Source organism: Schistocerca piceifrons, chromosome 2 (genome assembly GCF_021461385.2).
Source record: "Schistocerca piceifrons isolate TAMUIC-IGC-003096 chromosome 2, iqSchPice1.1, whole genome shotgun sequence".
NCBI lineage: Eukaryota > Metazoa > Arthropoda > Insecta > Orthoptera > Acrididae > Schistocerca > Schistocerca piceifrons.
In genome coordinates this window covers 33,883,652-33,901,851 of record NC_060139.1, presented here as the reverse complement: position 1 = coordinate 33,901,851, position 18,200 = coordinate 33,883,652, and the positions used below count along the sequence as shown (strand labels likewise).

Here is an 18,200-nt window from a genome sequence, read left to right as displayed (position 1 = left end):
CAACAATATAGTACACCTTTCAATCTCTCTCGTTTCAAGTTTGGTTTTTCCTTCTGGTAACTGTTTCGTTGGGATGTCAGTAGCCGCAGAGCATGCGCGAAGTGGATTTACAGTTTACACTGTGGCTTTTGCGGAGTGACTGTACTTTTTACTGATAAGTAAATATCTAATAAATGTTTTACGAGTAAATACCACAAATGAATACTAATTAATGAACTCAACGACTTTCGCGTATTCTTTTAACAATAAAGTCTCGCGAATGGTAACATGTAAATTATTCAACGTTGGTGTAGTGGTAACAGACTAAAAAACCGCAAGCAGACTGAGGAAAGGTAATACAGTTATCGTTGAATAACGTGCGTCATTGTCAGCTGTTTTGTGACTAATGGTTTACGCGTCTGGTTTTGTGACAACTAATAATCTGATAGGCAGTTGATTGCCTGCTTCACAATTGTTGAGAAGATGTTTCGCTCTTCGTCGGGTTTTGATAAGTTACTTGGTATGGTTTACAAACTATTTCTTTCACTAAGGTGACGTGTAATATAACACAGAAGTTTTGTTCGGAAATCGCTTTAATTGGATTACCTGTCATTTATTTCCTAGATAAGGCGACAAGCAATTTGAGATTAGAACCGGACTGGCCTACAATACTTCAAATATGTGACCAAATCAGACAAGGAGATGTTCAGTAAGTATCATTTAACACAGTGTTCTTTCTATCCTCTTCCGAAACAGGATATTTGGATCAGCCCAGTTTGTGCTGTTTAAGTGAACAATGAAACATGTTGGTAAGTATTTTCTCCCATAGGGGTTAAATAAAGAGAAATTTCTGAATATCAATTTGATAGAGTGTAGTTCGTTATCTTGTAATAAACTCGTGTGCTAATCAATCGGACCAAGATTTTTATGTTTCTATTTAATGCCGCTGCATCCCAAGCGATCTGTTTTTATTAGTGTAGAAAATCTGTAAACCACCTTCGCCCGCTCCTCACTGAATGTTTAACTTAATATATTTATGTATAGGCGTAGGCTACATCATTTTTCACGGGTCGTGTACTGTACTATCAAGTCAATATTCTGTTCAAAATTCGCGTTTAATCTCATTGTTTGCAACTACAGTATTATTGGCATGATGTCGGCACTTGTTTGGCTTTTTTACACCATTTTTGTAGAGGCAGTATGAACCACATCAACATGCTGACTGCATCTTATTGTTGACTCTCGCAGATAATGAGTATAACCTTCTGAAGGAGGAGACTAAGTGCCTGAAATCGGTTAAGGAAATAAAATTTCTCTTATGCAACTGGTTGCTGTTGATTTCGGTGTATACAACTACAGCTGCTGAAGGAGGATTAAAGACTACTGCTACCAAATTATGATTCACCATAAATCTAGGATTGATCTGGTGAAACTACCGTTTTCTGCAGTGTTCGCCAAACTGTTCAGACAGGGCTATTAACTTCACAAGATACATAAAAATCCTTTGTTATTATTCAGTTGAATGTGAATAAGAGAAGATTGTCCCCCCATTAATGACCTTTTTATTACCTAAATATAAAAATAGAACACAAATACCGAGAGTGTGCAAAGAGTGGATTTCTGTGATAATGGGCAAGTAAATAAATAACAAAAATACAAACACTGAAATTGATAGTAAATGGGCCAATTACACACACACACACACACACACACACACACACACACACACACACACACAGAGAGAGAGAGAGAGAGAGAGAGAGAGAGAGAGAGAGAGAGAGAGAATATTTATTGTAGAGAAAAACACTATCAGGACATCTGGTGCCCATCATTGAACTTCATGTAGGCAACTGTTTAAAAAAAAAGTAGGCATACCAACAGCAGCTTCATAATATGTTTTTCTATTATGTGGATTGTTGTGAAGAAAGACATTATTTGGAAATAATAGTATGCAGAAATATAACATATGGTATAAAATATCTTCAGCTATGATTTAACCTTGATAGTGTGCAGAAAGGAGCAAAGTATGCAGCTTAAGGAATATGTTACCAACTCCCCTGTGAATTAAGACACATTGGTAGATAATATGGTAATGAAAGTTGTAAAACTGAAATAACCGCTTCTCGAAAACCACTACTGTGTAAATGGATTTCTAAGTAGATAGTATGTTTGTGGTTAGGTCACAGTTGTTAAATTTTGTTGTTAACTAAGATTAATACAAAAAAATCCAGCATGTAGCCATGCTATCTTAGAGAAAATGTATCTTATTTGTAAATATACTGACACATTCCACATCAAGGTGAGTTGTTGTGAAAATGTTTCACTTAACAAGCAAAAAGCTAAGCTAAACTCAACTCACCCACCATAATTTAATATTGTGGACTTGAAAATTTACTGCATGATTTGACATCAACTGATCCTCATAATTCAGACATTTCCTGGAGTTTGAGGTCACATGGATGGACTTTAGACTGTGAACCACAACAGATGAAAAATGTGTTCTGATTTTGTACTTTTGTTGTTCACAGCACTTTCAAATTAATTTCCAACCTCCAGTTTTTGTCCCTTTGTTGCGTCAATGTGTGAACAGACTCTCCTATTTTTATTTCCAATTGTTATGGCAATACTGCTCTTCCAGTCAGTTTAGTATTGGTTTGTTGATTGCTTCTGTGCATAATTTTAATAAGATTTGTTGAAATTTTTTCCCTGTTAACATTGTTGTTGGTAGTGTAGGCTATAGCTTGCTGTTTCATCTATGGAATTACTGATGTAATTTAAAATATGCAGAAAAATATACAAGTGTTCATATAAGTAATGAATAATGAAAGCATACACCACACACTGAGACAGACATTTGCTTTTTTATTATGATGATTACAGATTAGATTAAATTAGATTCAGTTTTTATTCCATAGACCCTAAAATGAGATGATTTTCATGGCTATGGAACAAGTCGAAAAGTAATCATAGAAAACATAAATCATTTGAATAGAATACTCACTAGCCTGGCGGTCATTTGTCGACAGATTGACAAAATAGGTGAACACATTACAGCAAACTGGAACTGCTAATATTTACAGAATTAATACAGTGTCAGAATGAAACATAGTTATGCACTGTAATAAATTTATCACACTCTAAATACCTAATCTTGGCTATTGTGACCAAGTGATTTCAAAACTGAAATCTAACAGGCATGTTTACTTAAGCTGGTCTAACAGTTCCTGTTAAGAAATTCACCTATAGAGTAGCAGCAGTTGCCTATCAAAAAGTCTTTCAAACTCTGTTTAAACTGTGCCTTATCTGAAACCAGCTTTTTAATGGTTATTGGCAGTTTATTGAAGTAGACATAGTCTTGGATGTTATTGAATTTAGCATATGTTAAAATTCTGGAGTAATTAAGGAACACTTTTTTTTCCCCCTTCAAAACAAGTTCCTGCCCCAAGATATGGGACTCCAAAGATGACACTGCAAACATCATTTTGAAGATGCAAATTTTGGAAAAATTTTTAAAATACTGTACCTCTGTAACAGTTATAGACATTTTGTTAGATTTTTAAAAGATAATTGCTTTATGATTACAATGGTGTCTTCCATTTGGACATATCTGTCAAAGTTCTTTTTATTTTATTTTTATTTTTGAATAATTTACAGCAGTTTTCAAAGATACCAATCCAGAAAAGTTAGATTTTTTTCTGTTGGTTAGCACCATGTAGTACTATATTCTCTGTACCATTTTTAATTTGGACAGGTTTTATTTTAAAAAAATCATTTTTTTTTAACTTTCAATGGTAATGTATGTCTTCACTGAAGTTGTTTCTTACTAATTTCTTTGTTACAGTGTTTATTTCTATTGTCTTTCTTGCAGTTATTTCTTGTTGCTTTGTTTGTTGCAATTACTTCTTTTCATTTTCATTGTTACAGATATTTCTTACACTTTGTTATAGTGTCTTGTCAGTTTCTTTGTCGTGGTTGTTCATTGCAGGTTTTCTGTATTGTAGTTGTCCAGTGCTAATTTGTTTACTGAAGAGGCTCCTTAGAAATCTGAGACCATACAGTGAGTTTTGTGTTTTCATGAGGAATTTGCCAGCTGACACAGTTGCAGTGTGTTTTGTGAAAAGGACTGTTTGAAATGTCTTCTAACTGGGACCTCAGGAGAGTGAAGTGTGCTGACTTTTTGTATATCCATAAAAGAGTGATAGGACTATACAAGACAAACAAAAAAAAAAAACAGACTTTGTTCAAGTTGGGAATAAGCATTCTCATTTGAATACTCTGTTTCAAAGTGAAGAGGTTTCCAGTGATGACTTTTTGTGTTCTAAGTGTTTTGACAGTATAACAACAATGATAGTATCGTAACAAGGTGAAGCCTCCCATGGTGCAGATGATGTAGATCAATAGAGGAAGAATTAAATACACTGAATCAGTCAACTACAGAGGTAGGTGTTAGTCCTGTTAAGAAACCATGGCCAATGAAGTAGAGTCATAAGATCAATGCATCAAGAAAGTGCAGAGCTATGGATGAATACACTACAGCAAAACTGACCACGCTTTCCAAAGTAGAAATTTCATCTTAAGAAGGAAATGAACCATAGCACTGTTACACCTCTTTCCAGGAAGTTTTCACAGATATCAATTCAGCTGTCGAATATTGTGCATCCTACAGTGAAAAGGTGCAAATTTTAACTATTATTCCAGAGACATTTTCAAAGAAAACAATTTTGAACCACATTCCATCAGTATCAAAGTACATGGAAGACAAATCAAGAAATATGAGGTTTGTGAAAGGAGTCTTCAGAAGACCAGATCCGTATTATGGTCATTCGGTAGAAGCAGCTAAAGTTCAAATATCACAGTCATTTTATCTGGAAGATAAATGGTACTGTTCTCATCATAGTGTGAACAAAAAAGACACTAACAGTTGAAGGTCCAAAGTTTTTTGAAAGTGAAGAGGTACATGACTCTCAGTATTAAAGAAACTTTGCAGTTTTTAAGAGCAACTATACAACTTCACACATTGGAAGATCAAATAATTGGGTAATTCGAAACCCACATAGAGATGTCTGTCTGTGTGTGTACTGCACAAATTTTGAACTTTGTGTGGTAACTTTGAGGAACTTACTGGAGCACGTGACGTACAATGACAGTTTCATTGACTAACTTTATAAATGGTTAGTGAAAGGAGAAACACACCAACATATGAAGAAATTGCAGCAACACAACTTTGCAGAAGTGAAAGGGTGTGCCAGGCTAAGGAACTATGTTTAGTGCTTCACTGTGATTTTGCTGGGAACTGGTCTGTAACTCTCCCACAAGAATTAGAAGGGTATCATTGGAGTAATGATCAGGTTTCAATTTTTACAGGAGTGACATGTTTTGAAAACAATGCCCCAAGTATTGCAGTTATAAGTGATAACTCAGGACATGACTCAGCAATTGCCTTGCTAGCAATGGCAAAGTTCTTCAACTACAAACAGGGGCAGAGAAGATCATCATTATTTCTGATGTGCTCCGCCTTACCTTAAAATTCATTACCAGCTGTTTGAATTGACTAAGTCGCTTGTGCCAACTGACTGAGTATACAGTGCTACTGGTTGCAGGAAGGGGCCTTGTGTGATGTAGGAGGCCTGCTGAAGCACCGTGCTACAAAACATAATCTTTCCAGACTAAATACAGCTGTGATTCAGAATGCTGAGGATTTTACGAGAGTCGTGAAATCTTACACATCCACAGCCCTCATTCTTTTGTCCAAAGAGGAAATCGAAGAATTCCGTCAGCAGAAAAAAAGAAGAATGGTCCAAACAAATGACTCCTGTGAAAGGAATTCAGAAGACACATTTTTGGACTCAAAATTGATGGGCGAACTCATATTGCACACACTTTAAAGAGCAAGAAAGAAGAAATTTCATTCGTTTGTCCAACACCTCAGTAACAGCAGGATAATATTCAGTTTAACAACCTGAGAAGGGGGATGTGTGTGTGTGTGTGTGTGTGTGTGTGTGTGTGTGTGTGTGTGTGTGTGAGACTCTGACTGGTGGTTTTCAGAGATTGTAGACACTAAAGAGTTAAACAAAATTGTAGTGAACTTTATGCTACCACATGGACCAGCTGCTGGATATAGGTTTCCAGCTGAAGGGCAGCAACAACACTATCAGTGCTCACTTCCTGTTCACACTGTTTTGAAGACTGTTAAGTGCTCCAGTTCCTATTGGTTCAACAGGAAGGCATCACTCTATATCAAAGGAAGATACTGAAGCAGTGGAACACATTTTTAGTTAATTGGCTGGCTAATTTCAGTACAAAACAGAGTGGACAGAAGTTGTATAAATTGAAACCTTTAAGTCTTTGAACCTTTCACATACATTTTGGAACTATTTAAAATGCTTTAAAAATGAGTCTCTTACACATCTTTCGAAACTAAAATTATTTTAAATAAGGCTAGGTTTTGATTTTTATGAACCTGTTATGTGATGATAAAACAGGTTTTATATATGGCAAAAATTCCTGTTGTTTGTAAAACCTGTTCATCCTGAAAGTGGAAGCTCTACATTTCAGGGAATGTGGAACTATATGGTACTAATCAACAGGAGAAAATCAAAATTTTATGGATTGGTATTTTGAAGGAAAAAAAAGTTCCATAAATTATTTAAAGAAGTTCAGAATGCTATAGTAAAAGAACTTTGACAGATAAGTCCAAATGGAGGATTTCTTTATAATCATAAAGCAACTATCTTTCAAATTAAAAAGCCAACAAAATATCTAGAGCTGTTCCAGAGATACAGTATTTTAAAAATTTTTCCAATACTCACTTCATCAAAATGGTATGCGCAATATCATCTTTGGGGGACTGTATCTCGCAGCAGAAATTATTTTGGGGAAAACAAAAATAAAAAATACGTGTTCTTTACTAAGTCTTTCATTTTAACATATGCTAAATTCAAGAACATCCGAGACTGTGAAGGTAAGATTTTTTCCTAGCCTCCCTAAGTTGATATGGACTACGCCTGCAGTACATTCTTTGTCATAATTTAAATCTGGTTCTTGAAACTTTGTTAGTGGGCTTCCTCGGGATAGTTCACATCTATATTTGAGTCTACCAGTTTAGTTTCTTTAACACGTCTGTGACACTGTCCCATGTGTCAAACAAACCTAAGATAATCATTTCTGCTGCCCTTTCATGTATACATTCAATATCTCCGGTAAAAGCCTACATACCCAAAGTAGGCAAACCTCATGCTGTAGTAACTGACAATGCATTACCATATTTCGAATTATTGGCAATGCTATGGATGCTTTTAGTATGTACACAGCAAAGGAGGTATTCAATACCACCTATTGCCATGGGCCTGGCTCATTCAGCAGTCATGCTTTGCACATTTTTACAAGTGTATTTAGTGTGTGCTCAATTTTATTATGACAACCCACCACTGTGGTTTGACTTTTAACATGAGTAACTTCCCAAAAGCTGGGACTTTGTAATTGTCCATCTGTTGTTGTTGTTGTGGTCTTCAGTCCTGAGACTGGTTTGATGCAGCTCTCCATGCCACTCTATCCTGTGCAAGCTTCTTCATCTCCCAGTACGTACTGCAGCCTTCATCCTTCTGAATCTGCTTAGTTTATTCATCTCTTGGTCTCCCTCTACGATTTTTACCCTCCACGCTGCCCTCCAATACTAAATTGGTGATCCCTTGATGCCTCAGAACATGTCCTACCAACCGATCCCTTCTTCTAGTCAAGTTGTGCCACAAACTCCTCTTCTCCCCAATCCTATTCAATACCTCCTCATTAGTTATGTGATCAACCCATCTAATCTTTACCATCCTTCTGTAGCACCACATTTCGAAAGCTTCTATTCTCTTCTTGTCCAAACTATTTATCGTCCATGTTTCACTTCCATACATGGCTAACTCCATACAAATACTTTCAGAAACGACTTCCTGACACTTAAATCTATACTCGATGTTAACAAATTTCTCTTCTTCGGAAACGCTTTCCTTGCCATTGCCAGTCTACATTTTATATCCTCTCTACTTCGACCATCATCAGTTATTTTGCTCCCCAAATAGCAAAACTCCTTTACTACTTTAAGTGTCTCATTTCCTAATCTAATTCCCTCAGCATCACCCGACTTAATTCGACTACACTCCATTATCCTCGTTTTGATTTTGTTGATGTTCATCTTATACGCTCCTTTCAAGACGCTGTCCATTCCATTCAACTGCTCTTCCAAGTCCTTTGCTGTTTCTGACAGAATTACAATGTCATCGGCGAACCTTAAAGTTTTTATTTCTTCTCCATGGATTTTAATACCTACTCCGAATTTTTCTTTTGTTTCCTTTACTGCTTGCTCAATATACAGATTGAACAACATCGGGGAGAGGCTACAACCCTGTCTCACTCCCTTCCCAACCACTGCTTCCTTTTCATGCCCCTCGACTGCCATCTGGTTTCTGTACAAATTGTAAATAGCCTTTCGCTCCCTGTATTTTACCCCTGCCATCGTCAGAATTTGAAAGAGAGTATTCCAGTCAACACTGTCAAAAGCTTTCCCTAAGTCTACAAATGCTAGAAACGTAGATTTGCCTTTTCTTAATCTAGCTTCTAAAATAAGTCGTAGGGTCAGTATTGCCTCACATGTTCCCATATTTCTACGGAATCCAAACTGATCTTCCCCGAGGTCGGCTTCCATTCGTCTGTGAAGAATTCGCGTTAGTATTTTGCAGCCGTGACTTATTAAACTGATAGTTCGGTAATTTTCACATCTGTCAACGCCTGATTTATTTGGAATTGGAATTATTATATTCTTCTTGAAGTCTGAGGGTATTTTGCCTATCTCATACATTTTGCTCACCAGATGGTAGAGTTTTGTCAGGACTGGCTCTCCCAAGGCTGTCAGTAGTTCTAATGTAATGTTGTCTACTCCCGGGGCCTTGTTTCGAATTAGGTCTTTCAGTGCTCTGTCGAACTCTTCATGCAGTATCATATCTCTCATTTCATCTTCATCTACATCATCTTCCATTTCTATAACATTGCCCTCAAGTACATCGCCCTTGTATAGGCCATCTATATACTCCTTCCACCTTTCTGCTTTCCCTTCTTTGCTTAGAACTGGGTTTCCATCTGAGCTCTTGATATTCATACAAGTGGTTCTCTTTTTCTCCAAAGGTCTCTTTAATTTTCCTGTAGGCAGTATCTATCTTACCCCTAGTGAGATAAGCCTCTACATCCTTACATTTGTCCTCTAGCCATGCCTGCTTAGCCATTTTGCACTTCCTGTCGATCTCATTTTTGAGACGTTTGTATTCCTTTTTGCCTGCTTCCTTTACTGCATTTTTATATTTTCTCCTTTCGTCAATTAAATTCAGTATTTCTTCTGTCACCCGAGGATTTCTACTATCCCTCATCTTTTTCCAACTTGATCCTCTGCTGCCTTCACTACTTCATCTCTCAAAGCTACCCAGTCTTCTTCTACTGTATTTCTTTCCCCCATTCCTGCCAGTTGTTCCCTTATGCTCTCCTTGAAACTCTGTACAACCTCTGATTTAGTCAGTTTATCCAGGTCCCACCTCCTTAAATTCCCACCTTTTTGCAGTTTCTTCAGTTTTAATCTACAGTTCATAACCAATAAATTGTGGTCAGAGTCCGCATCTGCCCCTGGAAATGTCTTACAATTTAAAATCTGGTTCCTAAATCTCTGTCTTACCATTATATAATCTATCTGATACCTTTTAGTATCTTCAGGCTTCTTCCATGTATACAACCTTCTTTTATGATTCTTGAACCAAGTGTTAGCTATGATTAAATTGTGCTCTGTGCAAAATTCCACCAGGAGGCTTCCTCTTTCATTTCTTACCCCCAGTCCATATTCACCTACTACGTTTCCTTCTCTTCTTTTTCCTACTATTGAATTCCAGTCACCCATGACTATTAAATTTTCGTCTCCCTTCACTATCTGAATAATTTCTTTTATCTCATCACACATTTCTTCAATTTCATCATCATCTGCAGAGCTAGTTGGCATATAGACTTGTACTACTGTCGTAGGCGTGGGCTTCGTGTCTATCTTGGCCACAACAATGCATTCGCTGTGCTGTTTGTAGTAGCTGACCTGTACTCCTATTTTTTTTATTCATTATTAAACCTACTCCTGCATTACCCCTATTTGATTTTGTATTTATAACCCTGTATTCACCTGACCAAAAGTCTTGTTCCTCCTGCCACCGAACTTCAGTAATTCCCACTATATCTATTTCCCTTTTTAAATTTTCTAACCTACCTGCCCGATTAAGGGATCTGACATTCCACGCTCTGATCTGTAGAACGCCAGTTTTCTTTCTCCTGATAACGACGTCCTCCTGAGTAGTTCCCGCCTGGAGATCCGAATGGGGGAATATTTTACCCAAGGGGACGCCATCATCATTTAATCATATAGTAAAGCTGCATGACCTCGGGAAAAATTACGGCCGTAGTTTCCCCTTGCTTTCAGCCGTTCGCAGTACCAGCACAGCAAGGCCGTTTTGGTTAGTGTTACAATGCCAGATCAGTCAATCATCCAAACTGTTGCCCCTGCAACTACTGAAAAGGCTGCTGCCCCTCTTCAGGAACCATACGTTTGTCTGGCCTCTCAACAGATACCCCTCCGTTGTGGTTGCACCTACGGTACGGCTATCTGTGTTACTGAGGCACGCAAACCTCCCCACCAACGGCAAGGTCTATGGTTCATGGGGGGGGATTGTCCATCTATGTTATGGAAATATGACCAGTATAAATCTGAAGATGCGTCTATACTGACACAAAGCCGGTAGTTGCGAATAAATCATCTTCATAAAGCTATGTGGCTTTTGGGAACGCCTCATCATTCTCGACTTTTTAACTGCTGCAATTTTTATGATAATATGAATGGTTATTGAGTGTTGTTATTGTTATTTTAGGATGGGTCATACGAGTGATTTGCAAGCCTTCTCCTTTGTAAACTGATCTTATTTTGCTAGTAGAGTATCAATAAACTGAAGTCTGACACCTGCTTTACCAGCAGCTGAACTTATGCAATCGTTCTATTTCATATCCCTACAAAGTGTTACCCACAGGTATTTGTATGAGTTGCCTGATTCCATCTGTAAGTTTTTGGTTATGTAATCATAGGATACTGTCCTTTTTTTATGAAGTACACAATTTTAAATTTTTGAAAATTTAAATCATGTTGCCAATCTGTGTACCTTTGCGAAGTCTTATTGTGATTGGACTGAATATTTATGCATTTTTTTTTCCCAGGCAGTACTTCATTATAGATAATTGCATCATCTTGTGCAAAAAGTCTGGGGTTACAATGTTGACAAGAGTGACACACAAAGCTGAAGCTGATTTGTCTGTTTCAGCCAGTATTACTTTGTGATTCTGAAGACACAGCTCTGTCAAAAGTTCGTCCCTAATAATCTGTGTCACAAATTAACTTGCAAGCAAAGACTAACATGTTGGGCAGAGATTTATCTTACAAAATCATGCAATCAATTCAAACCACTGTGTCCAATTGAAATGAAATGGAGTTCACAGAATTAGGGAAGTATCCGATTCCACCCATCTGCTTTGACCCATGATGTCATCAATATGGTGGAAATGTTTACCTCCAATGCATACAAAATGACAATGTCATCAGTACATACTCATGCCAACAAACACGAACAGAAATAAAAAGGCACAAGAATGTCTCAGTCCAACAATAAAATGAAACTAACGGGACAACTGTGAGGAATAGGGGGTTTATGGTAGCTAAATATATAACAGTACAAGACATCACACCATCCAAAAACAAATATTATTATTATTTAAAATAAAAAAAAACACCTCAACTTATGACATAGCTCTACAGTCACAAAACCAACAGCAGTCATACACTTCACACAACCTATATAGCTCAAAGAAAGCCCTCGATACCAAAAAACCAACACCTACAACTCTGAAAAATAGAATCGGACATTGCCCTTGACCTATGTAGCTCAAACACAGCTCTCGATATCTACTGGCAAAACACAAATTAAAAAAAAAAAAAAAAAAGGGTCTAAACCTTAAACTTCACACACCTACATAACTCACAAAACATCAATGAAACCTAAAGCCCAACCATTCAAACACCCAAAAAAAAACATATTCAATAGATGAATTAAAATACAACCGAAATACCATAAGTATAAAACAGACAAAACATCTCAATTACTATAGAATAAAACCAAAACAAAAATTACTTACCAAGAGAAGCTTCCGACAAAATCACCTTGTTTGCCCAGCATGCACACGCACACGTGCAGATGGGGGCGCGCGTACACACACACACACACACACACACACCCTAAACTAATCAGACGTAACAAAAATGCCAAACACATAAGCAGAAGAAGAAGAAGAAGAAGAAGAAGAAAATCATAACAACTCACTGAAAACAAAGGAAGCACTTCCAAATCTACGTTACAGCACTGACCACCTAGACTAAAATAAACCCATGCTACCACAGTGGCAACTGAGACTCAAATGAACCTAACACCACGCATTAGACTCAACACGTCAACATCCACCACCAGAGGGAGCCATCAAATACTCTTGCAACTGTGACCGGAATGGTCACAGGGAGGCCGAGAAAGCGCAGCGGGACCAAACGGAGATCGGCCTGCGGACAAACAAACAAACGGAAAGAACGGACATGAAACAACAACGGACGATCAATAGAGACCTTATGATGACAACGTGCAAGAAGCAACGGGGTGACAGAGACAACCAAATTAATCCAAGACGTCCACTAGTAATGAAAACAAATAACGGTAAACACGCTGTCTGTTGTCGAGGCGATATGTCAAGATGCACACAATGATTAGATTCACTGGCTGAGCGAGAGGCAGGCACTTAAATACATGATTGGGACGCCACTATTGGCCAATGGGGCCTACGTGTTCCACTGTGGCACTCTCACATTAAACATTGGCCCGGAGGCGCGCGCCACCAAGGCTTATGGCGTGATGGTGCAGAGACCTCTAGGGGTCTTCGACGTCCATGCCGTTTTGCTCATATTCCAAATCCGTGGCGCGCGGCATCAGATCCCTCCTCCCTGAAACTTGCGCGTAGGGGCAGAAAAGCCCTCGACGGTGCCGAGGTGGGTGGAACTGGGAAGAAGAGCTGGGCCCATCAACCGCCGTTCGCGGCGAAGGAGGGACGCCCAAAGTATCCATGACGGCTGACCCAAAGTCCAGGCAGGGGAGGAAGCTGCTGATCCACCCAGTGACGGGAAGGGCCGGCGGCAGGCCCGCGGGGAGACAGCAACCGGGGGCAGGGGCGGCGACTCGAGGACCATGTCCACACCTGAAGAAGGTAGGGGTGGAGTCCCGCGGGGGCACGTGGGCGGAGCTGATTATGATGGCAGCGCTCCAACCCTTTTGACGTCTGCATCGACGACATGGGCCGCAATGACCATGGCAGGTCTCCAACCCCTCTTGCACCTGTACACACGGGCCCACATGGCTGCGCTGGGCGCATAATATTGAGAGGGCCGGGAGTGGGGGTGGGAGGGTGATGGCATCAGCAAATGGAGCAGGGTCCACAACTGTCGCCCATGAAGGAGCTCCACCGGACTATGTCCATCAATTTGGGTAGTGTGATAGGTGTAGGGTAAGGGCTGACATGATTGGAGGTGTGTTGACCGCCTTTGTCAACTGTTGTTTAAAAGTGCGGACAAGCCTCTCCGCCGCGCCATTGGACGAAGGGTGGAAAGGCGGGCTACGGATATGTTTGATACCGTTGGCCTCACAGAAGTCGTGGAAGGAGGACTCCGTGAACTGGGGGCCATTATTGGCGACCAATGTGTGTGGCAGGCCCTCAATGGCGAGAACCTGGGCCAGGGCCGTGAGTGTAGCCTCCGTGGTGCTGGATGCCATGCGGGTGACATATGGGTAGTTGGAGTAGGCATCAATGTAAGTAACCACATGGATCCCAAAAACGGGCCCCCAAAACCAATATGGACGTGATCCCAGGGCCGGCGAGTCACAGGCCAAGGTGCAAACGACTGAAGGGGGCTTGCGTGGTGACGCGCACACACAGTGCACCCACGGACCAGGCGGTCAATATCGCCATTGATGCTGGGCCAATACACGTGCTGGCGAGCCAAAACTTTCATACGGGACATACCCCAGTGCCCGTGGTGTAACAAACTGAGCTCCCGAAGCCGCAGATCGAGAGGGATGACCACCCGATGGGCTTCCGACTCCGTGACTAACAGAAGGACATCATTGACCATTGAGAGAGCCTGTGGGACAGGTGGCGCCAGGGGCTGAAATAGGACTGCATGCGACGAGTAACATAGGAGGGTCACCCGTGGACCACGTAGTGGAGAACCTGCCGTAAGATAGGGTCACAGCGGGTAGCTGGGGCAATATGAGCAGCCATAAGAGGCAGACCATCCAGCGCATCCTGGTGGGCAGAGTCAATTTGAAAGCAGAGGACCTCCTGCTGGTCAAAGGCAGGATCGGGGCCTTCTGAGAGATGTGACAAAGCCACCGCATTAGCATGGTGGGCGGTGGGCTTATACGGGATGGTGTAAGCGTAATTTTGTAAAAACAATGCCCAGCACTGGAGACGTTGAGCCATCCGCTCTGGAAGGTGAGAGTGGGGTCCGAAAAGTGTAACCAAGGGTTTATGGTGCATCAAGAGGGTGAACTTTGCCCCAAAGAGATAGGTGTGAAATTTTTGGACGGTGAACCTGATCGCCAGGGTCTCCTTTTCAGTCTGGGAGTAGTTCCGTTGTGCTGGGGTCAACGTCTTAGAGGCATAAGCGATGGGCTGTTCAGAGCCATCGGCATCCTGATGCGCGAGGGTGGCCCCAATGCCATATGCCAAAGCATCAGCCACCACAACTCCAGAGAGAAGGGAGTAAGGCAAGGGGCAAACTTCAGCATCGCCTTTAAATGGAGAAAACCCTGGTCACAGGCAGGAGTCCAATCGAAAGGTACTCCTTTGTAACGCAAGTGATTGAGGGGTTGAGCAACGGAGGCAGCCTGGGGCAAGAACTTTAAAAAATAAGTAACCTTGCCCAAAATCGCCTGGAGTTCAGCTAAGTCCTTGGGACAAGAAGGGCCTCAATGGCCACGACATTACGACCCAAAGGACAAATGCCATCTTTGCTAAGCCAGTGGCCTAAGTAAAAAACAAAAAAAAACACTTGTCCAGCTGACAGCGTAAACCTGCAGAGAGCATGAAACAAGGCACTGAGGTTTCGCAAATGCTCCTGGCGGGAACGCCCGGTGACCAAGATGTCATCCATATAATTCACACATGTGTAAGCTGCTCCAGGAACTGTTCGAAAATGGCCAGTGCAGAAGAGACACCAAAGGGAAGGCACTTATACTTATACAATCCGAAAGGTGTGTTGATAACCATGATGTTCTGAGATTCGGCATCAAAGGGTAACTGGTGGTATGCCTCAGCCAGGTCGATCTTTGAAAAATACTTTACCCTGGCAAGCTTGGCGAGAAGGTCTTCCTGTCGGGGAATGGGGTAAGTGTCAATGAGGGAATGAGCATTGACAGTAGTGCCGAAGTCCCCACACAGCTGAAGGGACCCATTGGGTTTCCGTATGACCACCAATGGCGTCTCCCAGGCACTGTAAGTCACAGGGTCCAAAACGCCAGCAGCCTGGAGCTGATCAAGTTCCTGCTTGACTGCCGGCCGTAAGGCCACCAGAAGGGGCCAGGCCAGGAAGAAGCGAAGCTGCGCATCCGGCCATAGGGTGAGGTGCACCTGAAAACCGGAAGCACATCAGAGATCCATTGCTAACCATGGCGCAAAAGTGGAGCACAGATCGTCCAAGTCCTGAGAAGGAACAGACGTGGAAATGACCTTAACTTCATCAGAAATTGAAAAGCCAAACAGTTGAAATGTATCCAGGCCAAAAATATTCAAAGCCGATGGATGGTCGACGACAAAGAGGGCAAGGAGCTGGTCGACGACAAAGAAGGTAAGGAGCCGGGTAACACACTTGTACGTCGCCTGGACGACGAACTGCCCACGAAGGGGAATGGAATGGTCTCCATAGGTGACCAAACGGCGAGAGGGAGGTGACAACTCAGGAGAGCCCAGCCGGGTATGTGTCACCATATTAATCAGGGAAAACAGTGGCCCCAGTGTTGACCTGAAAACTGACATCCTCAGTGAAAAGGCAGAGTGTGAGGAAAAGCTTCGGCGCTGATGGGTCATCCTGTGTGGGATGATTGATTGCAGAGCGTGGACTGTATCTTGAGGCCCAGGAGGGGCAGGACTGGAGCGAGTCGAGCGACTACGAGAAACCAACGGATGTGGCCGTCCTTGTTACACAGCGTGCACATTTTCCAGTGATGGGAACAATCGGCTCGAGAAAGTGCAGTAAAGCACTGTGGGCAAGATGGAAGTGTTCTGCGCGTGTGGTGACGAGGGGCGATCGGTGGCGCCAATTCCATAGAGACGTCGGACAACGAGGAGTCACGACAGCACTGGCCTCTGTCGGCCGGGCCACGCCAACGTCGCGAGGGCGGAACCCGCCATGACGCCTTGATTGCCGCCACCTGCGGCTGCGACATAAGACGCTCGTTAGCCACTTGAGCAATTTCAATGGAGTTTGCATTGCGGAGAATCTCTTCCTAGGAGGGGTTATCGAGTTTCAGTGCAGCAGTACAGACCTCGGGATCGGGAGCCAGTTGAAGCACCACATTCCGGATCAGGGAGTTCGCATACAAAGCCTTACATTGCTGCTTGGTGCACGTAAAATCGCATCAACGGCTGAGACCCTGCAAGTCTGTGACCCAGGAACGATATGATTGACCAGGCTGTTTATGGTAATGGTGGAACTGCAGCCGAGAGTAGACCACTTGGTAGCGTTGGAAATAATAGTTTGTCAGCAAAAGGCATATCTCCTGGAAAGAGAGAGCCACAGAATCGGACAATGGTGCCAACTTGCGGAGAAGAGAGAATGTGTCTGGGGAAGCCCAAGACAAAAACAACGACCGCTACAAGGAGTCACCTGTGACTTGAATAGCCGTGAAATGTTGTTTCAGCTGATATAAGTAGGTTTCCCAGTCCTATTTAGCGTCATTAAAGGGTGGGAAAGGCGGCGGACGCGGGAAAGCACTGGACACCTGAAGACTCGGAAGCTGTTGTGATAATGTGTCCCGGGCATCGACTTTGTCCGTTAGCAACCACAGCAACTGTTGTAAGATGTCTAACTGGAGTTGCTGCGGCTGCATGAGCTGCTGCTGTTGCCCCAGAAGACACACCAAATTTGCCTTTATGCTGACAACTGCCACCGTTTACCTCATCGCCAAAAATTTTGTAACCGCGACTGGAACGGTTGCGGGGTGGCCGAGAAAGCACGGCGGGACCGCAAACAGAAAGTGGCCTGCGAACAAACAAACAAACGGAAAGGACGGACACGAAACGACGACGGACGATTGAGAGAGACCTTACGACGACAACATGCAAGAAGCAACAGGGTGACAGAGACAACCAAACGAATCCAAGATGTCCACTAGTAATGAAAATAAAGAATGGTAAACATGCTGTCTGTTGTCGAGGCGATGTGTCAAGATGCACGCAATGATTAGACTCACTGGCTGAGTGAGAGGCAGGCGCTTAAATACGTGATCGGGGTGCCGCTATTGGCCGCTGGGACCACATGTTCCACTGTGGTGTCCTCACATTAAACATGGGCCAGGAGGCGCACGCCACTACAGCTTAAGGCGTGATGGTGCAGAGACTTCTAGGGGTCTTTGACGTCCATGCCGTCTTGCGCGTATTCCAAATTCGCGGTGCGCGGTACCAGAAATACAACAATACGACATTTACAAACACAAACCAACTCAAAAAACACCTTGCCCATCACAAACCACACCATTGTGTCATGGTCAAAGCAGACAGATGGGATCAGGTGCTTAGTTTCACCACACCAGCTCCAAATATACCTGCCTCTAATTACCTCAATGTTGATAGGACTCTAAACAGTTACCTTTTGTCTTTCCAAATATCCAGGAGTAAGACAGTTTAGCTTATTAGTTTTGACAGCAACGGTGTGGTCCACCAGGAATTTGTATTTGAAATTGATACTATCAGGGTCAAGTTATCCAACACAGCTTTTAGGCTGCTGCTACACATTTGGTATATTCGGTCAGAGTGGCGTAGGATGGCAAAAATGGGCCCACTGCACAGCAGCGCTTGCA

The 18,200-nt window shown here is 42.1% G+C and overlaps 1 protein-coding gene across 1 annotated transcript in view; it reads left to right on the top strand.

The window, feature by feature from the left end:
- Window positions 1–257: 257 nt before the first annotated feature.
- LOC124776384 (hepatocyte growth factor-regulated tyrosine kinase substrate) overlaps window positions 258–18,200 on the top strand; it is a 110,047-nt gene continuing 92,104 nt past the window's right edge. Inside the window, exons 1-2 of the mRNA XM_047251353.1 lie at window positions 258–499; window positions 604–688. Coding sequence (XP_047107309.1) covers window positions 463–499; window positions 604–688 — 122 coding nt within the window. The 5' untranslated portion in view covers window positions 258–462. The remainder of the gene's footprint in view (window positions 500–603; window positions 689–18,200) is intronic.